Source organism: Microtus ochrogaster, unplaced genomic scaffold (genome assembly GCF_000317375.1).
Source record: "Microtus ochrogaster isolate Prairie Vole_2 unplaced genomic scaffold, MicOch1.0 UNK26, whole genome shotgun sequence".
NCBI lineage: Eukaryota > Metazoa > Chordata > Mammalia > Rodentia > Cricetidae > Microtus > Microtus ochrogaster.
The window spans coordinates 72,964-97,841 of NW_004949124.1; the positions used below are offsets into that span (position 1 = coordinate 72,964).

Sequence of the window (24,878 nt, forward strand, 5' to 3'; positions counted from 1 at the left end):
TCTCTCTCTCTCTCTCTCTCATCCTTTGAGGCAGGGTTTCACTGTAGTCCAGGTTGTCCTCAAACTCACCATCCTTCTGCCTCAGTTTCCCCAAGTGCAGGTATTACATGGGTACACCACCACACCCAAATCTGTTCTGCTTTCTACACGGAGACCCCTGAAAAAGCCTTGACTTGGATTGAGTGATTTTTCTGACTTTAGTGGAACTAACTGTATCATTAAACTCTCATCATATACAGCAGGAGAAAAAATCCAGCTCACAGGGTATTTCCCTGCTCGGAAGTAACAAACTCATCTGGAGTGGGTTTTCCAAGAATAATTCTAATCCCTAATGTCCTTCATGACAGTGACAGAGCTGACAAATGGCCAAGAAGGGAGCTAGAGAGAGCAGAGAAAACTTGAGACAGAAGGGTACTTTCTGATAAATTCTCTTGGGGCCCATGCAGGAAGCATGGAGTTTCAGTTGAGGAACTTGTTCCTCAATCAAGCTCAATTGTTCCTATTTGCTGTTTTCATGGTCATCTGAGTTCTAGACAATCATAGCACATTCAGGAAAGAGAAGGAGGCTTTTTAGAACATTCTACTTACTCTTCTTCAATTACGTACCTCCACCAACTTCCTTATGTGTTTGTTGATGATGGTGGGGTCTGGCTTTGGTATCACCCCTGAAGCCCACTCCAGGGGCACCACAGGCTTGTTGGGTGTTGTGGGGGAGGTAGGCTGCTAAAAGAACACACACACATTTTTCACTATTAGCTGGAACTTGATCCACCAGGAGAGAAAATTTAATATACGAATAGCAATAAAGACTTAAGTTTATATAGTGCTCAAGTGTTTACTTGAAACAGTGTCTCACTATGTCACCCCAGTAGGAATGAGACAACATAGACCAGATTGGTGTCGAATTTGTATAGATCCTCTTGCCTCTGCCTCCTGAGACCACCATAGCCAGATTTACACGTTTATAAACCAACATCTTTTGTTAATAGAATCTAACCAGTAACTCAAAACATGCCTTCCTTTAGTTTGGCCTTTTTGAGACAAGGCCCCTTGCTATGTAGCCCTGGAACTTACCATTCCATTGCCTTGGCCTCTGAGTATGAGTCTTCTAGGCGTGCACTAGCACACATGGCTAAGGATATGTTTTGATAAGCTCTTTGTTTAATAGCCACCTCCATTATAGTCTTTTAAGTAAATATATATACATATATTTGGGCATATATGTATACATACATACATACATACACATACATGTACAGATATAAAAACTGTACTCCTAGACCACTCCAATAACCCATCTGGGTTCACTAACTACAGAATGTCATTAGACCATTTCTAAAGGTTTACATGGTAATGCAACATGGACTTTTACATATGTATATATGTATACACATATACATACATATAGATTACAATGATCAAGTCAACCACAGTGGCCCAGGCCTGTAATTCCAACACCTGGGAAACTGAGGTCAGGAGTTTGAGGCCAGCCCAGGTTTTATAGCAAGATCCTGTCTCAAAAACAAAAGCTATCTAATTTTATCTGTGTTTTACATAGTGTGTGTTAGTGGTCAATTTGCATTGAATGCATACAACAGCTCGTAACCAACACATGGCCAAGTCCCTATTCTTTCACCCATGCTTTGGTTAAGGTGCTAATTTCCCATCCAACTGTTGTGTGAATGCTTGGGTCTCTCTGTCCTCTCTCTGGCCAGTGACTTCTCTGCAAGCTTTTCCAATAGGGATTGTCTGTCTTATAAGACATTTTCTCTTAGTCACATGAGGAATGTGATGGCAATAATACACAACCTGAACAGGACACACAATCTAATCAGGAGTCAAACTAAGGCTGTTGTACGGTTTATTGGTTGCTCTCTGTGGGACCCTCATCCATGGGCTCTGTTTCACTGGTGCACACAGGCAAACCTGTTCTGGGAGGCTCTTTATTTGATCTGAACTGGGAATACATTTTTTGTTTTTTGCAAGAGAATCTGAAAGGAACTGTAACTCATTTAAACCCCAAACAACGATGAGGTGGGTGCTACTGGTGGGCAGTTAGCAAGACCACCAACACCTTTATACAGTTTAGATAGAATCATGCCCACACTCACGGTATTGCATCCCTTCTCACACCATGGCTCTGGGTGTATGAATGTGTGTGCATGCATGTGTGCAAACATGTATTCCATGTGTATGTGGGCTCTAGAGGTCAACCTCAGGTGTCTTCTTCAACCATTCTTAATCAGATAGTTTTTGAGACATTAACATTTTATTAAACTACTTTTGTGGGGCATGAGAAGGTCTTTGTGCTGTTCTCATTGATATCTTTGTTTGTTTTTGTTTATTTTCTTTTCTTTTTATTTGTGCATATGAGTATTTTGACCTGCATGTATGAATGTGTGCCATATGGAAACCAAAAGAGAGCGTTAAAATCCCTAGAACTGGAGTTGCAGGTGATTGTGAGCCACCACGTGGGTGCTGGCAACCAAAACCAGGTCTCTGCAATAGCAGCAAGTGTTCTTCACCACTAAGCCATCTCTCCAGTTCTTTCTTTCTTTCTTTCTTTCTTTCTTTCTTTCTTTCTTTCTTTCTTCCTTCCTTTCTTTCTTTTTTTTCTTATTTATTTATTTATACAAAGCTTGGAAGGATATAAAGGATCTAGACAGAAACCATTACTAACATAGGATCTTAAATACTAGAATGACTGACCTTTTTTTCCTACTTTTTAAAAGTCCTTTGTGTAGGTGAATTCTTAGAGAGGGATACAAAAGATAAAAGATCAATGATAAAACAGCATATTGATGATATTTTTCCTTTCCTTTATCATTTGATGATGTGAAGAAATAATCCAGAAACTCTTTTGGAAATAAACCGGCCCATTGGTCAAATGGGAATAATGCAGATCTCCAAAGTTCTTCAGTTTTAAAAATACAAAACACCATCGAAATGATCAATGGCAATAAATGACAAACAGTGGTGTCTGAGCCCTGAGAAAAAAACAATACCTACCAACTGGGTGGTGGTGGCACACACCTTTAATTCCAGCACTTGGGAGGCAGAGGTAGGAGGATCTCTGTGATTTCGAGGCCAGTCTGGTCGACAGAGTGAGTTCCAGGACAGCCAGAGCTGTTACACAGAGAAACCCTGTCTCAAAAAAACCAAAAATGAACAAATAAACAACAACAACAACAAAACACACAGTACCTCTACCTACCGATTTGGAATTTCTAGGCTCCAGCACCAGCGACAGTTTGTAAATATCATCCTCAGTGTGATAGAGGTCCAGAGAAAGCTATGAGAAAATCAAACAACACGAATGATTATGCTAGACCACATTTCTTTATGTACATTACTGAAATGTTTTCAAATGGAAGGCTCTAAGTCTCGTGCCCAGTAATCTGGATAGATGCTAGCGAGATAAAATATACAGAGGCATGTAGGGGTGGGAAATAAAAATTTCAAAAGAAAAAAGTTAACCCTGGTGTAGTCATCAGCATCAAGAAAAGCACAGTGGACTCCATTTTCTTGCAGTGCTGGTTGGACAGATCTTACATGTTCAATCCTGTGTCACTGGGGGAGCCTAGATTTTTACAGGCTGTAGACTGGACAGTTGTATAGCACAGGACCTGATTAAAGGACCATGGAAATAAAGAATAAACTAGTCCAGATTCTATTGCACTGTGCACAGTCCTGATGACACCAAAGGGTAAAAAGTGACTCTTTGCCCTTGAGAGTCTGGCAGTTAATTTGAACAAACCAAATTCAAACAAACGGCAACAACAAAATTGTGTTCCCATCACTGTGTGTTAAGGTATGGAGTGAGATGTCCCACTCCAGTTGGAGTTACAGGAGTTATTCTGGGAAAGAGGAGTAAATGCAAAGACCTGATTCAGGAGGTAGCTGTGACCTGGAAAGAATTAGAAGAAGAGAAGGCCAGTGCAGGCAAGGACAACAGCTCACACCAAGGTTAGAGAGTGTATACAACATGTAAACACTTTAACATGCATGCTCCCTGGCACCTGAAGCAAGCCATGAGCTTTACAGTAAGTCAGACAATTCCACCAGTGCCCTTCAATGCCAGGAAACTCAGTGAACCACACCACTCTTTCAACAACGACAGAGTCAGTGCTATTGGCCTTTAGGCACAACAAATGTCCTCTAAGAACTTTGTGCTTTGTTTAAGAATAAATCTTCATCATTTGTGAGTCTGGAGCAAAGAAGAAGAGAAAGAAAAAGAGATGAAAAGAGAACCAGAGTCAAACTATTGTTTTCTCGGATGCTTTAGCTTGAACTCCTTTACAAATGAAGCTGATGCCATAAAATCCCAAAGCATTCATTGGTTTGGCAAATGTTTGGTCAATCATATATGTGCCAGAGCCCAGTCACATCACTGCTCTAGCAACCACTCCTCACATCCCTTAAACTGAAGACTTTGTTACCGGAAGTTCTGTCCTAAGAAGAATAAAATTGACATTGCTATAAAACGGACTCAAAATCCTCCCAGGTCCTGAAATCCTTGTTTGCTAAGAATGGACACAGTATTTGCCTTTCTCTAAACGGTCTTCACACCTGTTCACGCTTGTCAGAGACAAATGCCTCTAGGAAGCAGCCAATCATTCAAAAGAATGAAACGGGACACACGGAAAGGATATTTGATGGGCACATTGGTAACTGTGATGATAAATATCACCCGTTCTTATGGATCTATTTACACCAAAGAGAGAAATCTCTGGGCAAAGCTGTGGGGGATTATCTTGGTTAGCTTAATTGGGTGGAAAGACTTAACTTAAATTTCCCTGAGCTGGGTCCTGGGCCGTATAAAGACGAGAGAAAGCTAGGCACATTTCAGCTTATCATGCATCCCAAGGGAAGACGCACTGGGACTAGTTACTTCAAGCTTGTGCCACAGTGATTTTCTTGTTATAATAGACTGGATCCTTGAACGGCGAGACAAAATATTTTTTTTCTCTTTTAAGCTGCTTTTCTCATATTGTTTTTAGAGATGGAGGTCTCACTATGTAACCCCGACTGACCTGGAATTAGCAATATAGAGCAGGGTGACCTCAAACTCAGAATTCTCCTCTTTCTGCTTCCTGGGATTAAGGGCATTGCCAGATATTTTGGTGCAGCAACAAGGCAATAGCTGATACAGTACCACAATGACTTATTTGGAAAAAGAAGAATCCTTGTGGATGCTACTAGGTTTTCAATCTTCTCTCTGTGCTGAAGCTTGTTATGGTGCATGGAAAGGAACACCAGCTCTCTGATAAGGAAGCAACAGGGGGTGACATGGTCTCTGAAACGTTGAAAGCAGCTGTTATTCAGGTATAATACATATTTGACTACTGACATTTGATACCAAGTTGCCGGCTCGGGTTTGTCAAAAGTCAACAATCTGGAGTTTAATGGTCACTGGCAACAAATAACTTTCTTGTTACTATATAAATAAAACACATCCCCCTTGGGAAGTCGCCTACCACTTGGTAAATCCCCAACTGAGGATGCTGCTGTGCCCCATGCCTCATGAAAGTGGGCTGTTATATCTGGCTTTTTGCCTCAGTTGCATTTTGAGGGCTTGCATGGAGGATCTTCCAGAAATAAGAAAGCCAAGTGCAGTCTTCCTTCCAAATTCCTTGTTATCAGGAGTTAGCTCCAGCTTTGAATGACAAGCTTGTTTCCTTCCTCCCAACTTGCCTCCAAGTCCTGTGATGTCCAAATTCCATAATGATTGGCACCAGCATCCTCCAATGAGGTAACAGCAGCTCCAAGATATTCAATCAGAAATGCCCATAAGACACCACTAAGTTCATGAGATGCTTTTGCAAGTACCCTTGTTGGGTATTTTCCCATGGTAGATGGGCATATAACTGACCCAGCGAGGGACATGATTTGGTCTTCTCCAAATGTCTTCTTTCTTCTTATCAGTGCTGTGATCCTGAGCAAGCAATTAAGTTTCTTGATTTCTTCCTAATCAGCATAGCTTCCAGCCAGGACTTTGGTGATGATTTCAGTTTAATGGCTTTGCTTAGAAGGTCACGGATGCAGGCATGGCATCTAGACAATGTAGCAGCCACATGGCATGGTGCTTATCTGTGAGCAGAAAACTGTGCCCTGAGCTACTGCTACCATTTCTGCCCTGCCAGTCACAACCCTATTTCCTCTCTCAGATCTCCTTGGGGACCTAAGGATTTTCCCTGTCTACTTCCCATTTTTAAATGAAACAAACAACTTTTGTCTAACATACTTTGTCCCTGGAGGTTTCAGGCAATATTCTGGTCCACTGTCAGTTGCATTTACTCTCCAATCCCGTCAGCACAGCTGGATCTAGAGTTAGACTTCATGTTCAATTTTGCTTATTATGAAACAAAACTCTGTTTCAAAAAACCAAAAAAATGCACTTGTTCATCAAAGTATTTATATTCATAAGTTTAGCAATCATTTTTTCCTTCTCCTCCTCCTTCTCTCTTTTTTATTTTCTTTAGAGAGAGAGAGAGAGAGAGAGAGAGAGAGAGAGAGAGAGAGAGAGACTGAAAACACAGGGGCTTTCCAGCTATTTGCATGTGCTCAAAATGGTAAAAGTAACTGATGGGGCTAAAAATATCACGAAAAGAATATGTTATGAAACAGAGGCACCCGTTTTGAGACCTCCTCAGTATATGACTTGGGTCCTCAAGGGGAGATGCCTTCTCCAGATTGCCCCTAAAAGGGAGAGCTAACTATCTAAATCCCAATAGCCTACCGCTCTGTTCCTCCACTCTTCACTTACCCATGCTGTTCAAGGGACAAAGGACACCATAGGGAAGGTGACATGGTCTTTGCCTCATAAATTGTATTCTCTACATAAGTAGTGATAAGGGTTGGGGAAAACATTGCTTAAATTTTCAGAAACAAAAAATATACTATATGTTAATAATATGTCCACAGTAGAGAGCAGATGTCCTTCCAAGGTCAATCAAATACAATTTCCTACAATCAAATACAAATTTATTTCCAAGGCCTATAGGTTAAAAGCTCCTGCCATGGCTTGACTCTATTGTGATGTAGTGGGACATTATAAGGTGAAGCCCAGCGAAAGGTCTTCAAATTATGAGATCATGTTTCCAAGGGCATTGCGGGACCTCAGCCATGTCCTCCTCTCTTCCCCAGTCATGAGATCAGTGGTCCCCTTCACCAGGTGTTGCCCCACTGACGTGCAGTCTTGCCACAGAGCCAAGGCAACGGAGCCAGCTGTCAACAGGCTGAGGTAAACAAGTCTCTCTTTTCATAAATAACAATCATACTGGAGATTTGTTATAGCAATGAAAAGCTGACCTAGTCCATTACCTAAGGGAGAAAGCCCCCCACCCTTGGACCCAGAAGTTAGCCACATTTAGGCTTTTGGGGTATCCATAAATCTCAGTTCCTTCATCTTTGAGAAATGAAGGAACAGAGGGGGTGTGACATTTTCTGTTTTCCCCAAGATTACAGGGCCCTTGTGAGAATATATCAGAGAGATACATGGGGAGTGTCATGTGAATCGGTGGTCATGGAAAGTTCCAACCTTGGTAGACAGCCTGATGAACAGGGTGGGCATTTAATAATTGTTCGCTAACTTGAGTTCTCTCTTTCTGGCTTCCCGTGTCTGAAGCACATGGTAGTCACCTGAGAACACAGTCATTTTGGACAACGACTTGACCTGGAGAAAAATGAATCTCTTCTTAAAAGCTCTCATCCCTAAGACAGTTACAGTCTTGTGTTTCAAATCCAAACATGGATGTGTTTCATGAGGTTGCCACTAGACTCTAGTGAACATGTGTGGTTCCTCAAGACTCGTGTTGGGGACTTTACCTCCCCCAGAGGTCAGGAAAAAAACCGGACATGGCTTTGCGAGTGAAAAACATTTTGCTGAATTGTGGGGGAGGAGAAAGATATTAGACCTACATAGAAATTGGCTCAGGTGCGTGACTCCTCTGCAGGCCTGTGCTGCCTCAGGGAATCAGTGGGCCATGTACCAACACCACAGAAATACTTCTTTATTTCCATGCTCTGCCATTCTGTATTTCTAGATTTGGAGACATTTAGACCTCAAAAATTACCACAAAAACATTGTGAAAAAGCATGGGATAAAACCGGACTCGCTGAACATAGCGGACAATGAGGACTACTGAGAACTCAAGAACAATGGCAATGGGTTTTTGATTCTACTGCACATACTGGCTTTGTGGGAGCCTAGGCAGTTTGAATGCTCACCTTACTAGACCTGGATGGAGGTGGGTGGTCCTTGGACTTCCCACAGGGCAGGGAACCCTGATTGCTCTTTGGGCTGATGAGGGAGGGGAACTTGATTGGGGGAGGGAGAGGGAAATGGGAGGTGGTGGCGGGGAGGAGGCAGAAATCTTTAATAAATAAATAAAAAAAAGAAAAAGGCAAAATGAGAATGGCTTAGCACAGGGCAGGGCTGAGATCAAGACCTTTCATCTAGGATTTTTGCCTTCACTTTGGGCTACGCAGACTTGCCCTTCAATATGGTTCTAAGTAGCTTCTACGTTTTCCTCAGTGCACCTAAAAGAAAGAGTGGGAACACTTGGATGTCATTTCTTTTCTTTTGTTTTATTTCTAACAGAAAAAGAATTGTTTTTTAGCTTTTTTTTTAATTCAGATTTTCCATTTGTACTATTGAACTTCCATTTTAAAAGTATTCAAAATTTTCCTAAACACCTCTTTTTGATAATGTTGCTTGGTGCATTTAGGTTTTGTTTTGTATAGAACTAGGACTTTGTGCATCCTAGGCGAGTATTTTACCACAGAGAAATACTTTCCTTGGTTGACATTCTTAAAACAAATTTAATGTCTCTACATTATCTTTTCTCCCAGACTTCATATACACTGTTCCTAGAGCAAGTAATTGTTATCAAAGGACAATCATCATTGCCTTTTAGGTGTTTGAGACACTGTCCAAATGTAGGCACCTGCCTTCTAAAGTTATACCCAAGGTTAAGAAAACAGCTTAGAGGCAGACATTTGAAACTTAGGGTCCACGGTGGCACTTCTTGATAGACATCACCTGTTTGTCCTGTGGTTTGGTGCCTTGTTGTGGCAACAACTCTGGGCACTGGTTCATGGAAATATATTTACATGGCAAACGATTAATCGGTGCAGGTCCTTGAGTTATTGTGAGGTGGTTCCCCACTGGAGAATGCCTTTTTGTTTATTTTTATTACACACACTCAAGAGATCTGTGAGCTGATCACTTCAACTTCACATTCAGAGTACAGTTAATAAATATTATCATTCTACTTAGGGATGTGTCCTTTAATATCAATTAATTGCTCTGGGAATAGTGTTTATGAAGTTTGGGAGTTTAGTGCACCCATCCTAGGGGATTTAGACTGTCGGAGCCTTAGAGGAGCTCTTGTTTTCATTTTCCACGGACATAAAAAGAAACCATCAGTGCACCACGGCAGTCAAGTTTCAGATGCTACACTGTCATGAAGCCAAATAGGGAAGTTGTGCCTTCCCTTGTTTAGGCAAGGGTAAGAGAATTTGTTAGTGTTTCTTCCTCTTCGAAAAGAAGAACCACTGAAAGATGTCTTCTTCTATACACCTGTTGTGTTTATAAAGCTCTAGACCTGAAGATAATCTAAACAATCTGCCACTAGTGTCAAAGTAAATAAATAATAAGAGTATCTGACACTCATCACTCCTAAATACAACATTCACTTTGTCTTCTGAGTTCTCAGTCATGCCAAGTACTGTGAAAGGTGCTGGGTATATGGTAAAAAATGAATGAATGAATGAATGAACGAATGAACGAATGACTACATAAATAAATCATGAACAGAAAGAAATGAATCTACTGCAGAATAGTATCTTGGACAGTTAAGGAAAAACGCAAAGTACAAGGGTGAAACGTCATAGATTCATCACCAGTTTGGAAGAGACTAAAGAATACTCTAGAAAGTCTTTAAAAGTAGCACATAATGTCCCACAGCAACAATTCTAGCACTTCAGAAACTGAGGCCAGAGGGACCACAAGTTTAAAATTATCCTGAGCTAAATTGCATGACCCAAGTCTAAAACAAACAAGCAAACAACAGCAACAACAAAACCTGAAGACTAAGCAACGACAAAACCTGAAGACTAAGCAACAACAACATAAGAGCAAGAAGGGGCCAGCAAGATGGCTCAGCAGGTAAAGGCGCTCCTTGCACAAATGTGAAAAGAGAAAACAAACTACACGTCTTCTGACCTCCAGCTGTGGTATGCTCAAAGGCTCCCCCACCTCCCTCCCCACCCTGCCCACATGCACCATGTACACACATACATATAATACAAAATGAAAACTTTTCAATTAAGAATAAAGATAGCATCTTTGAATTCTCAGTCAAAAGAGAAGCAGAAGACTTGAGGACCCGAGGAAAGAACCAATCAGTTGGGCAAGCATGCTGAGGGAGAGCAAAGGGTTAAAGTGGCTCTTGGGGGAGAAAGACCTACAGAAGGGGTTCCTATGGACAGAGCTACATTCATCCAAAAGAAGAAAAATGTGTTTGCTCCAAGGCTATAGTCTCAAATCGCACTCCTTATTGGTGCACTCCTTATTGGTGTTAAGTTTCCATTTTCCTCCTTCGTTGGGACTCCTTATCTTGTCTTAACCCCTAAATCAATTTTTCACTGAAAGCGAATTGTTGCGACATGTCTTTCTATGGCACTAGAGTTAAGGAGCAGAAGCGCTGTGCAGCTCAGGCTCCGGCAACTCACAGTGAGCAGGTTGATCAAATCCATGTTAGGTTCTAAGTGGTGAGAGGCATTCTGCAGGGAGACCAGTTCACTCAGGGTAACGGAGAGCTGGTGCATTTTCACGATGTTCACTTTGTTCTCTTCCATCCAGTCTGGGAAGATGACATGGACGGCTATCAAGTCTTTTAAGTGCACGCCAAGGATGGGGATTTTGAAGCCATCACAGTCGGCGAAGGCCTTGCGGTAATTGCAATAATTGCCATTGGAAGAGACCAACTCTGTCATTTCATTCCAGTTCTGGGAAGAGATGGAAAAGTAGAGTTTTCAACCAACAGCTTTCTCTCCTGTCCACTCCCAGATTCTGGAAGATGTGACTTGGAATTCCTCAGCTACAAGGAGGAGGATCGGCTGCACCAGTGTTGATGCGGGGGAAATGTCAACCAAGAAGAAGAAAAGCAGAAAAAAGTACTGGGCCTGGGCAGCCTGCTGCATTTTCCTCTGCTTACCGCTGGGCTTCCAGGGTTGTCAGACAACAGACCGCTTTATTATTTAACCAATTTAGATGGTCTCCATCTTCATCTTCCTTAGGGTTAAAATAAAACACACCCTACTGCTACTACAGCCCAGGGTTGGTAAAAGGGAAAATGTTCCTTTCTGCTTGGTAAGCAAAATGATTATTTGATATGGTCTACAATAAATACAGTAGAGAGCTATTACAAAAAAGTTTGATAACTGACTTTTAAAGGTACATGCCTTTGAGTCTGTATACTCATCAGGTACCTTCCGCGCCACTCACACAGTAAGTACCAAATGAATATTAGGTGATATTTACAATATATTCATCTTTGCTTAGGATAAGATTTTTTTTTCTTTTTCTATTTATGTCATGGAGAGTAGGCATTCATGGCTCAGCCTATGTCTACAGATCAGAGGAGAGTTGTTAGGAATAAGTTCTTTTCTTCCACCATGTGAGTTCCAGGGATCAAACGTGGGTCACCAGCATTGGTGGCAAGCATCCTCATCTACTGGGCCACCTCATCAACCTGGCCAGAACATTGTTAGTGTAACCCTTCTCACCAGCGGCAATCTGGTTTTCAGCATGTACTCTGCCAATGGGGCTAATTCCTTCCAGTTTAGTTCCCTATGTGTAATTTTGTATTGGTTTAAGAGACAAAGGTTGCCTTCCCGTGTACTACTGGTCAGAGCACATTACCGCAATCTGTACTGCTTGCTCAGAATGCAGATCAGAACCCGCCATACCTTTGTAACCTCTGAAGAGAGGTGAGAATGGGTCTCTTTGAGTCGGGAAATGGAGCTATGACTAAGGCCGCCAACCACTGCCATCAAGGTGTTAAAATTTTTTAGCTGAAGGAGTTTCTGTAATGAAAAAAAAAGAGTTAACACCAGTACTTTATAAGGATTTTTAAAAGTTACTTCGAGTTTCCCAAATTGCAGGTGAATATAAGCACAGTGTTAGTAACAAGAATCTGGGGAGAAAACACATCAACTTGAGATAAAGTGAAAATTGAATCCTCTATTTTTTTTTAAAAAAAAAGATATTATATTTCACAGAACACAATCAAATATTTCTAAAGCAATGGTGTTTAAAACAATCTTGTGATGTTAGGGGAGTATGGACTGTTAATTAGACATCTATGAATGGTTGAACTGTCCAGTGCTCTTCTGTTGTAAACACCACAGTTCTCAATAGTATTAATGACTACACAGACTCCCTAAACCCAGAGCTGAGTATGAGACGAACCTGTGCTACATTGATGAACTTGGTGATGACTTCTGCCCTTTGCTGGGGACTTGGTTTGCTGAGAACCATCAGCTGGACCCACTTAGAGATTCCATTAAATAAAGCAATAGATCGCTCCAAAGTTGGGTTATTCTCCAAGCAGCCATGGATGACGTAGCTCTGATAATCGGTGAACTGGGGAGAGGAAGAATCAGATTCTAAACTAGAATGGAGCTATCACAAAAGCAGCCATTAGACAGTTGGGTAAAGGGGGTGAGCTAGCCTTTCGTGACAACATGGTGATTTCTTCCATTTCCCGTTCATAAAGGATTCTTTCAAGTTCGAGACCTCTGCATCTTTAGCATTTGGAGGAGGGAGGGAAATGGGTAAAATTCAAAGTTATATTATAGAGAATTCTGAACTTCCCAAACCCTCAGATCCATCTAGGCCACTAGCCTGGGAATATTAAGGCAGACAGGATCAATATCGTGCCGGGAAAGAACTAAGCTTTTCCATTTTTCGTTCTACCAGTGGCGCCAAAGAATAAGCATGTTTAAGATACAATGACACACACTGAAGAACAGGAGGTGGATGGAATATAATACTCTCAAATAAGAATAAGCTTCTAGTATTTCAAAGAAAAAATGGAAATCGGAAAAAATAAAGTAAGAGTGCTCTCTAGCAATCCAGATGTGCTTTCATGGTGTGAGGGGAGACGCCGTCACCTAGGGTTGAGCCTTGTATCCTATCCTATACAAATCAGGAAATCACCTTCTTTGGCCTGGCTGAGAAGCATCATAATGGTTCTTTACTAACACGATTTGCTTGGTGAATGCATCAGTCTTTTAGAAATCTCTGCTTTTGGGCTAAAGATGCAGTTTCTAGAACATTTTCCAGGCATGTATGAGACCCTAGCATGACCAAAAGCTTAAAAAAAAAAGAAGAAAGAAAGAAAAGAAGGAAGGAATGAAGAAGGGAGGGAGAGAGGGAGGGAGCAAGGAAGGAAGGAAGGAAAAGAAAGAAATCCATGCTTCTAATGAAAACCATAGCGTTTGCCAGCAATGGTGTGATTTACTTCAAGCTCCTTGGAAGGAGAGTGATTTCCCCTGAGCTCATGAGATACATTGAAGTAACGGTTGATAGAACCGCCATAAAGAAGTGGGTAGCGGCAAAGAGGCATCTTGAAGGGACTGCAGGAGAGGAAGGAAAGAGAACCGGAAGGAAAAAGGAATGTAGGAAAGGAGTGAGGGTCCACACGATGTGTAGGAAGGAAAGTCTATTGCAGGACCTGTGTCTCAGGGACAGGCCATCTTATGTTGAGAGTTCTTCAACGCCTGCAATTCTTAATTCTCAACCTATTTCCATAGGCAGTTGTGCAGATACCAAAATGAGTTAACCGTCCACTGCCTCTGTGCTATAAATAAAGGTTGCAACAGAACCATTCATTTGGAAGAGGTCACTTGAACTAAATAAACCTTGAATGGTTAAATCTCTGCTGAATATTTAGAAAAATCAGGCTTTAAGTCTGTGAAAGGAGACATTGAACACAGTGACAGAAATACAGCTTCTGAGCCGTAAACTAAAGACAGGATAATATTTATATTTGGTTAAAAGGGATTGTTCCTGTGAATTGAGGGCACATTTCCAACAGAGCCCGGTGGCGGAGGCTGCCAACACTTGGGAGTATGAACACACAGCTCTCGGGAAAGTTGGCACAGCCCATGTTACCCTTGGAAGAATAACCGTCAAGTTCTTACTGAGATCCTTCGAAAAGATTTATGCTCCAGAAAAGTGAGGTGCTCTGCCAACTCAATGGGCTCCAGATGGTCAAATAAGAGACAAGCCTTCCCCTTTTTCGATACTTTTTTCCTCTGTGTGACTCTCCTCATCCAGTCATAGGAAGGGCTGTGAAAGAAGAGAGGCTGGTCAACGTGCCGAAAACGCATTTCACTCAGTGGAAGATATTAACCTACTGACTGGAACTCTTGGCCTACTGCCAGGAGCGTGTGTGAAATACATGCCCTGTCCTCCATATTTGAAGAGAAAACCACCCACCCTCTGCCAACAGAGCCCAGACTTGGAGTTGTTTTTTCTAGGCAGGATAGGTTTGCCATGGCCTATCCTGAATCTCTTACTTGGTATTCCTTGTGACCAAGAACAACTTGAAATTTAAAGAAGAGATCAGGGTGAGGCCTATAAATTCGGAAGTTTATTGGCATCTAGGAGGTGATTCAAGGCACCGGGAAACAACTGAGGCTGTGTTTACCACAGCATCACATGGACTATCTGAAAAACTCATTATGAAGACAAAAGCCTAGATCTCACTTCCAGAGACTCTGAATTTACTGTTTACTGAATTTGCTGGTTTACTAGGAATGGATCTGAATCACAGACATTGTAAACAAGCCTCCCTGATGACTCCTGGGTCATTCATTGTCAAGTAGTCTTGAAGAAGTATTCCAGGCGAAGAGAATGCCTAAGAGGCAAAAATAAGTGTTTTTGATGTTCGCCTGTAATCCTAGGCTTGGCAAGCCAAGATGGGAAAATCATCACAAGCTCAAGGACAGCCTAGGTTACACAGTGAATTCCAGGCCAGCTTGGGACAGAATAAACAATTCTAATACCGACAACTGTACCTAGGTTCATGAGAAAGCTTTCCTTGTGCAGAGTTAGCTGGTCTGCATTAAATGAATCTAAGTAGTATAAAGTCCCTTATAAGATAACCAGTCAGGATACAACTGTGACTAACATTTGTAACTTCAGGGGGAGCCTCTGAAGCTTTGGGGTGCAGAGCCCGTCAGGCTTGCACTGAGAGCATGAATTGAATGGGGGGGTTCTTAAGGTATGGATTCTGATTCAACGGGATTTGGCGGGACCCAAGACAGTTTTCTGATGGGCTCCTAGAGAAACCAGTGTGATAATCTGAGTAGCTGGGGCATAGGAGACAATGGCTAAATTCCGACTTGAGAACCAAATACTCAGCATCCATTCTGTGCCTGAGACTTTCTTGTGTCTCCTTGTGGAATTTTTTTTTTAATATTTAGTTATTATGTGTGTATGTCTACAGACCAGAAGAGGGCACCAGACCTCATTACAGGTGTGATTGTGAGCCACCATATGGTTGCCGGGAATTGAACTCAGGACCTTTGGAAGAGGAGGCAATGCTCTTAACCACTGAGCCATCTCTCCAGCCCCCTCCTTGTGGAATTCTTATACATAGCAAATCCCATTAAGGTACCATTTTATAGACAAACTGCAGCTTGGTGAGAGAGGTTGTGTCTACCATTGCTATAGCTATGTTCATTGTAGCCAGACTATCTCCAAAGGAGGCTCCTTATAGAACAGTAGGGATTCCCTCCAGCAGGGTCATCACTAGCCCCTCCCCGAAGGGGTGGACCCATGAAGACCTAAAGACTTGTACCACTCTTACACGCTGGATATGTCCATGAGGCTGAGGTGCTTTTCATAGCCTAGTTGGCTAGCGACTTCCCGGAACTCCTCAGTCATACGAATCAAACCGAGATCCAAATTAAACTCGGCAGGGAATTTCAGAATCCAATACCTGAAAGGTATAGAAAGGACTTTTGACAGCTGGAAGATTTCATTTGGACCTCTTTAGAGACTATGGTACCTTTTTATAACCTGAACTTTACACAGACTCCAGTACCCCTTAGTTCCAAGTTGTCAGCTCATATTCCCAGCAATTCCACCATGTGTCTTTCTGCTTCTTCCATGGAGAACCAAGATCCAGAAACCCTGAACTTCTTCCTAACTTACTACAGAGAACAGCTGAGGGGATCACCCCCCCCCAATTCATGGTAATGTATATGGTGAGGGAGTAGAAACCATTGAATCTACTGGATCTCTGAGCTGGTTTGACTCTGTAAGGCACTAGCCCCTACCTGGTATCTAGTCCATAAGGTAAATTCTCCCATATTCACCAGGAACAGAGAAGAATTAACAGTTGCAAAGACAGCGAGGTGAAATATTAGCTGCTTTGAACAAAACAGGAATTACTGACAGGTCCAGAACCCAAAGCTCTGAGAAATTAAATCTGTAAGTGTGTTTACCTCATGAAATAGCAGACCTTCAGTCGGAACACGTCACAGCCTTCTCCCCTGGCATTCTGATACGTAGACCCGTTAAAGAAAATGTTCTTATGTCTTCCCTTTGCACATGTCTAGCCAACACTGTTCCAAAAATTTACCCAAAATCCAGGCAACCCAAGTTACAGGCTAAGCAGCTCTAATTCAAAACCTTGAAATGCAAAATGCCCCAAACTCTGAAACTTTTGGAGAGCCAACAATACTAGGAAAAAAAAAATCAACTCCTGAACTAATAAGATGCTATAGTCAAATGAGAGTCTATTTAAAGCAATGTAATTTTGGACCTGTATGTTATTATTATTGACATGCTATTATATAAGTGTAGTGGATTTATATACTTAAGTGTACTGCTGATTCTAGAAATAGGCTTCATCTAGTTTCCTCTGTGTGATTTTGGGCCTGAGTCTGAAGCAGGTAACTAGGATCTAAGTTTGTGTACCCCAGATGTATTTAATGGATTGCAATCCTTTAACCCCCTCCAATATGCTGCATATAGCATTTGAATTGTTTAAGTTTCCTGCAGTGAGCCATGACTATTCCTAACATGTCAACACAGCTATTCTGAAATTTGTCAAAACTCCAAGATATGAAATGGTTGGGTTTCAAAGCTGTGGATGATATGAACTCAACCTGGAGAGAGTCAAACGGGCATAGAAGTGGGGTGTGAGCACACGGACATCGAGGAGTCAAACTTGACTTGTTAAGCTTCTGGGATGTAGTTTTGGTCTGATGGAGAAGTCACTTACAAATTAGTTACACCCTCCTGAGTACTTATCAACCAACAACCACAAACTGGGGTTACAAGCATACTGCAAAGTATACATAATTCCCAATTAAGAGTATGCAGAGGCACCATTTTAGCTAGAAATTTCGAATTTAGGATTGGTATTTTATATAACAAGCACTCAGATCTCATAGGTATTTGAAAACGTCACGCTCAGGTATGTTGACACTAAGGTTGTGTTATTTGTTCCTAAGTCTATCCACTGGTTCTCCCAGAACAAACACCCCTACTGTAACCAGACACAGTGGGCATGGAGGAGGTAAAGAATCCAAGGAGGAAAATGTCAGTCTTCAATGTTCACACCATCTGAAATTTCCCACATGCTCTAACAGGCTCAAATATCCCTCTTTGTTTGTGTTTCATGCATTGACAAACACACTAAGGGTAAGAATGCTGCTTGCGGATGAGCTCTAGGAGCAGTGTATGGATCGTGTGGTCCACTCCCCCATCCTTTCCTACACTCTACCTGTGAGGGGTGGGATAATGGATCAGAATCTTGCTTCTTTCTAAGCATATTGCATTCAGGGGGAGTGTCCTCTTAACCTCTCTAACATCCTCCTATCCCTTGAGCTTGTGGGAAGATGAAAGGAAGAAGTATGGAGTGGACAGGCTCAGTTCCTTCTTGGCTCAGGAAGGCTTGGCAGGCAACAACAATGTTTGGGCAGACTTTCTAAGTCTCAGTCTCTTCCTTCCTATAAGTAAACCCATACAGGGGCTCCTTGTTAATATAAGGTAGAGATGTAAAAACACACTTGGAGATTATACACAAACACAGACCTTAGGAAATCAACTTCCTCAAACTCTGAGACTACTTGCATTATCATACATGCATCTTTTAATTACTTTTTAGGACCATATTACACAAAAAACCAGTAAGCAGCTGCTCACATTACAAAGTGGGTTTTCAGCTATGAGGAATTTTATTTTCAGCCTTGTACAGATTTTTTTGTTTGTTTATTTTTTGTCAATAAAACCAAAAATTAGCATTAATCAACAAATCACAGGGTCCCCCTTCTAGAACATTCACTGTGTCTTACCAGCAAGGGAAAAATATGAAAACTAAGCTAGGTTTTGTTGTCCTCACAGAAGGAAAATATTGAATCAATGTTAAATAATCTTTCGTTACACTAACAGTCTAAATGTTTAGGATGAGTTCAGAGCCTTCAGCCTACAACTGTTCCACTTCACATCTTTCTGACATCCTCAAGTTCAGCCCAAACACCAAATATTTAGTCAACTATTTGGTCCATCATCCTGATGTCTCATCTAACATCTCTATAGTCTCAAAACATCTGGATGACTGACTAAATAAGACCATTTATTTATTCATCTTAATTTACTGGCTTTAGATAGACTATCTAAATACAGAACTTGATTTATGGCTATAAACATTACACAGCAGTTGAAAAGATATATGCAGAGGAGTTTTTCTGCCAGTTCAGTGGAAGATAAATACCACCGGTGCATCAGCAGAACTATTCTTGGCAAATAGCTGTCATTCAATTCTCCATTGTCATCTGTGGAAAGTAAAATAAGAGGTGAAGAGATGGCAGGGTTAATCTCTTCTTCCTTTAATATCACTTGAGAAAATGATATTAAATGAGTGTCAACAACTCATAAGCCCCATTATATTTTGTAAGAATTATTTTTAATTATATATATATATGTGTGTGTGTGTGTGTGTGTGTGTGTGTGTGTGTGTGTGCACATGAAGCCAGAGGTAGCAATAGGAGTAATGGACAGTTATGAGCCATCAGACCTGGCTTCTGGGAACTGAACTCTATCATCTTTAAGAACAGCATGCTCTCTTAACCTCCAAGTCATCTCTCAGCCATCTCTCCATCCCCAAGCCTAGTATCTTTTTTACCTCCAATGTCTGCTGTTATTTCCTTGCAAACTAATGTAGGTGGTATCACCATTCTACTGTTTTACCACCAACAAATTTAGCAAAAATAAATTCAGGATACCCAAGTAAATTTGAATTAGAAATAAATAATGATTAAGTTGTTAGAACAGGTATGGCCTTGGCATATTTGAGATATACAAAAACATGTTGATTGTCTAAAATTCAAATGTAAGTGATCATATCACATTTACTTATTTGGGTAGGGGTGCTTCATGTGTGGAAGAGAGAGGAAAACTGTCAGGAATTACTTCTTTCCTTCTACCGTGTGAGCTCTGGGGATCAAACTCAGACCAAGGGACTTGCTGGCCACAGTCATTCTATATTTTATCCAATGGCCGTACTCTGGCTTACTTCTGGTTTTCTATCAACTAAAGAAATCAAATTGGTAAACAAAGTTCTCTTGAGTGACACCAATGCTCAATGATAAAACAGATACACAAACAGCAAAACAAATGTGTGAAGCACAATTAATAACAACTCAGAGACTGACACTGGCGTTCAACCCGAAGACCAGAAAAGCAAAATAGCCAACCACTGCCTCTTAACTTGACCTCAGTATGAAAATGGCGATCCTACCTCCAGGAATCTCAGAATGAGACTGAGAGCTGTCTCCTCCCATTTTTATAATCCTCTCTAGTCCTGGGATTAAAGGCTTACACCACCACCGCCTCGTTCCTATGGCAAGCTGGTGTGGCTACTGGGATTAAAGGTGTGTGCCATTGTGGCTACTGGGATTAAAGGTGTGTGTCATTGCTGCCTGGTCTGTAAGGCTGGCCAGTGTGACTGTCCTACTTTTCTGATCCTCAGGCAAGTTTTATTTATTAAAATATAAGCAACATGCCACTACAAAGGTGCATAGATATATACGAGATATATACAAATGAAGATTATAGTGGATTGTGCAATACATACACACACAAAGAAACACAAGTCAAAACAAAGCAATCATCATTGTGGCATGTACCACATGCATGCAAATATACACTGAGAAGTGGGATGGTAGAAGTTAGCACCATTTCTGATAGGTTAGTAGGAATTATGACTATTTAGAAGGACAACTAATGGCCTCAATGAGAATTCTAATGAAAGGAGAAAAACATGGAAGTAGAAAATGACACAGGGAATATCCCAGAAATAAGTCGATAGTTTGTCTGGAGTATGAGCCGTGGCCAGTGAAGGAAAATAAATACAGAAGCCAGTGAAACTGGAGAGACAGAACGGGTCCACCCTCCGACACCAAGGTCTAGAGACTGAAACCTATTCCAGAAAGAACCTGCATGTGAGCTGAAGCAAGCAACAGCCTCAAGATATACAAAGGGATCAAGGAGGGAGGGTTCGTACCGAACATCTCAATGCACGTGCTGAGCAGTTCATCTAGCGTCGCTGCTTTCCCGAGACCGCTGGACCCCATGGTTGTTTAGCCGTTGTCAAAAGTCTGGAGACATTTCCAGCAGTAGACAGATCATCTCCATAGTTGTAGCAGCCCGTGGTTCCCTCACCCTATGGGAGCCTCTGTTCCTAATTATACTGCGAGAAAACTCTAAACAAAGAAGAAGAAAAGATTGTTTCAGACTAGATTTAGAACACATCCAAGGACGGCTTTCCTAGCTTCCCTAAGCCTGCCCAACTGCCATTGACTGTATTTTCTACAAGAAGTACAGATAGGCAGATGATCTCAATTGCCACAAGATAAAACAGCTGGCTAGAACGTCCCTTAGCGTGCACTGGGATATGAGAGCCCAGAGGTGCTCTATCTTAAACACCATGCCTTTCTGCAGCTGAACAATTTTTAAAATGATAGCTTGCACTTTCTTCCTATTCTTACGTAACAAGGCGTTCAGGAATGCCACACACTTTACTCAGTTTAATGGCACTGCAGATGTATTTAGGGACATACACTTTGGAATACAAATGTAGTTGTAAACATCACCCTCGCTGATCATGTAAATGTTCCACAACTATAAGAAAAAGTCTGAACTTTTCCTAAACTTGCTAACAGCAACATTATTACTACCAGTACTTGTCTTAGCACATCGTTATTACTGTTAAGAGACACCATGACCTAAGCAACCTATAAAAGAAAATACCTAAGGGGCTCATGGTTCCAGAGGGTTAGAGTCTACGAGAGCTATGATGAGGAACATGGCGACAGGCAGGGGTGCTCCTGAACAGTAGCAAGACTACAGCCTGATGTACAATCCCAAGGCAGAGAAAGAGCTACCTACAAATCTCAAATCCCACCCCCAGTGCCACACCTCTTCCTGAAAGGCCACAACTCCTAATCATTCCCAAACAGTTCAACCAATGTATGAGCCTATGGGGCCATTCTCATTCCAAACAACACTAGAAGCTTTAGTGCTATTCCCCAACTCTGTTGATGAGGTCTTTACAATGGATGCCGCGAGGCAGCAATGATTATTCTCTACATAGAGATAGACTTCACAGAGACTCAACAGTTTGATCCGAGCTATCCCATCTTTCAGGCCTAAAAGCAAGAACCCCATATTAAAACAAAACTCTGGCCTCCCTTTCCCTCATCTGATTCTCCCAGATATGAATCCTGTGAGCTGTCACCTCACTGCCCCCTAATCTAGTATTAAGGGCATTACTCTTCTAGAGCATCTCAGAAAGAGCATGCCACCATAATTATTACTCATAGATGTAAGAGAAAGCCATGGGGCAACTGGAGATGACAGAATCTGAGTCATTTTCAGAAAAGTGTCCCTGTTAGGAAGACAGTACCATCTTATTTCGTAGAGCCAGATCATCATAGGACATGGAGAAGCACAGAGGCCACCATGCTGTAAAGCAGTATCCACTTTGAATAGTGGGGTATATAAATAAAGCCATTAGAGACTCTTCTGGAGAGCAGTTTGAGTCAAGGTTTATTTCCCTCTCCAGTGTTGTTTACTTGAGTGGCAGTCAATGAGCATTAGGCAATGCATTAGAAACAAAAGCTACCCAGGTGAAGGAAGGAATCATTCTGTCTTTGCCTTCTGCAGGCTTACAGTCGGCTGCAGAAGGCAGGGGGAACAATGGCTAATGTCCACAGACACGGCTGTATTCATTCAGTGAGGTTGGCAAAGGACAGCATTTGGGTGAATCTATACACTGGGCGTATATTGAGCCTATGGGCTTCATCTAATTCCAGATGAGAGAAAAGAAAATTTCTTGTCAATTCATTCTATACAGCCATGTCTTTGTGACTGGGGTCCTTTCTGGAGGAAAAAAAGAATGGCTTCATGAGAACTCGCACACTTCACGGGAACTTGCACAATCATGCAGAGGCAAGTCTTCCACATCTCATAACAAGACCGTCTTATCAGCAAACATCCTGACCATCTACCTTCACCAAAACCACCTCTCTCTCCATGCCACCTCAGGCTCAGCATGCCTTAACTCTCTTCCTGGGTTCATCTTTCTTCAAATGCCTAAGATCATAACTCTCCATAGAAAATTCCTCAAAACATATTTAATTTTGTGAATGAGTGTTTTTATGAATAAACAGAGTAAAAAGATTGCCTAAAGTTTGTCCGAATATGTGCAAATTTGTGAGAGAATTAGAGATCCCTTAAATACTTGAAAGTTTTGTTTTTTTTTTCCTTTTTCAGTTTGATTCACTAATTTAAATTAACTTTAAAAATTCCTGTAAGCCTTTTATATTTAACAGGGCCCATCCATAGTCATAATAAGAATTTCATACCTCTTTTAGAACCTTCTGGGCAGCACTTCCCCAGTTATTCTCTAATGTAAGCTCCATTAGTGTATTTAAAAGTTGAGACTGAACAATTAGCTGGAAATAGCAGTTTGTGGCTGTAAGTGGTTTTTCAGGCCAAACCCCAAAATGATTCTTGAGTTGTCTTGGAAGTGCTGAGTTCCCCACAAGTGGTTAGAAAGAACCCTATACTAAAGACCTGTCACTGTATTCGGAGCTGTATTTGTGAACAGAGGAGAATCTGGTTTGTAATGGGCCCAGTGCACTGGCCTATTGGGTTACAATCTGTTTCTGCAATCATTAGGCCTGTCTGTGTCTCCACTTATCCTTGCCTCCTGCACATTTACCTGCTCACATTTCACTCACATGGGCTTTATTGTGTCTACAAATGCGTTTTTAAAAACAAAGATTCCACCATGCAAAAACAATAGCCTTTGTGTCTTAAAATGAATGGTAAGGAAAGACATTACCTATTATCTCATCATGCAAGCATATAGCTCTCACTAATGTCAGGGTGTGCTTCCTTTGTTCTGTTGGGTGTACTTAGAGTCGCTTCTTATGTAATCTTAATGGATTTGTTTTAAAAAGCACTCACAATCTATTTTCATACAGAGAAAGTTCCAGGTCTGAAAAGATGTCAAGGGCAGTTGCCATCCCCGGAAAGGGCATCGAGACTGAAGAACTGGTCCATTCAGCTCAAATTATAAGTGCTCTGGAAACCCTGAAAAAGAAAGCAAAACGTCAGAAAAGAACCCAGTTAGTAAGTAAAAAACCCTAAAGACCCCACCTGGTGCTGAAGCATCGCAAAGTCATTCCCGGAGGTCTATGTGATGATTGAGATTTGGTGTGAACTTCAACCTTAAGATCAAATAAAAGGGAAACTTATTCAAAATTTGGTGGCATGATTATTTTTAACCAATTGGCAGTTTTAAAATTCTGCTTTTTAGGCACCTGCGAAATGGTCCAGATGGTAGTTTTTTTCTACAAAAACTAGGAAGACCTAAGTTCAACCCTCTAGATCCAAGTAAAATTGAGAGAGGGAAATGGCTCCACAAAATTGACTTCCACACACATGCCATAGCATGTGGGCCACCCCGTCCCAGAATAATAATAAATAGAATTAACAAAACTCATATGTGTTTTGTTTGTTTGTTTGTTTGTGTAATGGTCTGTCCTATCCCTTTAAGAGACAAGCCCTGCCCACTCCCTCCCCCATCCATTGCCAAGGCAGGCAGGTCTTCCTTCTGCTTCCAGTCTGAGCCCCTTCCTTTTCTGTCTCTCCCCTGAAGAGGTGGCTGCTGTCATGGTTCCTTTTCCCTGCCCCATCTGGTTCTCTCTCTCTCTGCCTCTCTCTGCTCTTCCTCCTTCTCCCCTTCTCCTCTTTCTCTTCCTTAACCCACTAAATAAATATCCAACCTCATTCTGCATGGTGTGCCTATCCATCTGTCTCTCATCTGCGGGGACTGCAGCTCCTCATGGGACTGGCTGCCCTGCCCAGGTCTCTCACCCACCATGCAGCTCCCTGCCTGAGACCCCATTGCCTTCATGGCCTGCAGTGGTCTCATGGCCCACTGCCCACTGCTGCCCCTTAAGGAACAGTGCCATTTTACCATTACAGTTTGTTTTTTGTTGTTGTTGTTGTTGTTTTAGTTTTATGCACGTAATGTAAAATCTTATTTTGGTTATATACTTATCTCCATGAATTACTCATTTAGAGTTTCCAAGAATCGACCCAGAATGTTAACAAATTCTGAAGCAATTTGCTGTGGTTAATACCACTCCAACCCTAAATCATGTGGGATTGTCTCAAAAGGAATGTCAGTGTTATTGTAGCTTGAGTTCTTGAGTCTCCTGGTAGTTTAGAACTTACTATAGTGTTGATAGTTTAAATTATTTTTAGTTTTTTTTTT

The 24,878-nt window shown here is 41.6% G+C and overlaps 1 protein-coding gene across 3 annotated transcripts in view; it reads right to left on the reverse strand.

Annotated features, from left to right (window-relative positions):
• Positions 1-24,878, reverse strand: part of Rasgrp3 (RAS guanyl releasing protein 3) — a 99,835-nt gene that overhangs the window by 17,996 nt on the left and 56,961 nt on the right. For 2 of the 3 annotated variants that reach the window (XM_005367926.3, XM_026789678.1), the window contains exons 2-12: positions 23,564-23,689; positions 20,595-20,793; positions 18,762-18,864; positions 16,528-16,590; positions 15,888-16,019; positions 14,215-14,362; positions 12,479-12,652; positions 11,977-12,093; positions 10,738-11,013; positions 3,215-3,292; positions 607-723 (exon numbers count right to left, since the gene is read on the reverse strand). In XM_005367926.3, coding sequence (XP_005367983.1) covers positions 607-723; positions 3,215-3,292; positions 10,738-11,013; positions 11,977-12,093; positions 12,479-12,652; positions 14,215-14,362; positions 15,888-16,019; positions 16,528-16,590; positions 18,762-18,864; positions 20,595-20,664 — 1,278 coding nt within the window. In that variant the 5' untranslated portion in view covers positions 20,665-20,793; positions 23,564-23,689. The other variant, XM_026789679.1, reaches the window with a different exon arrangement.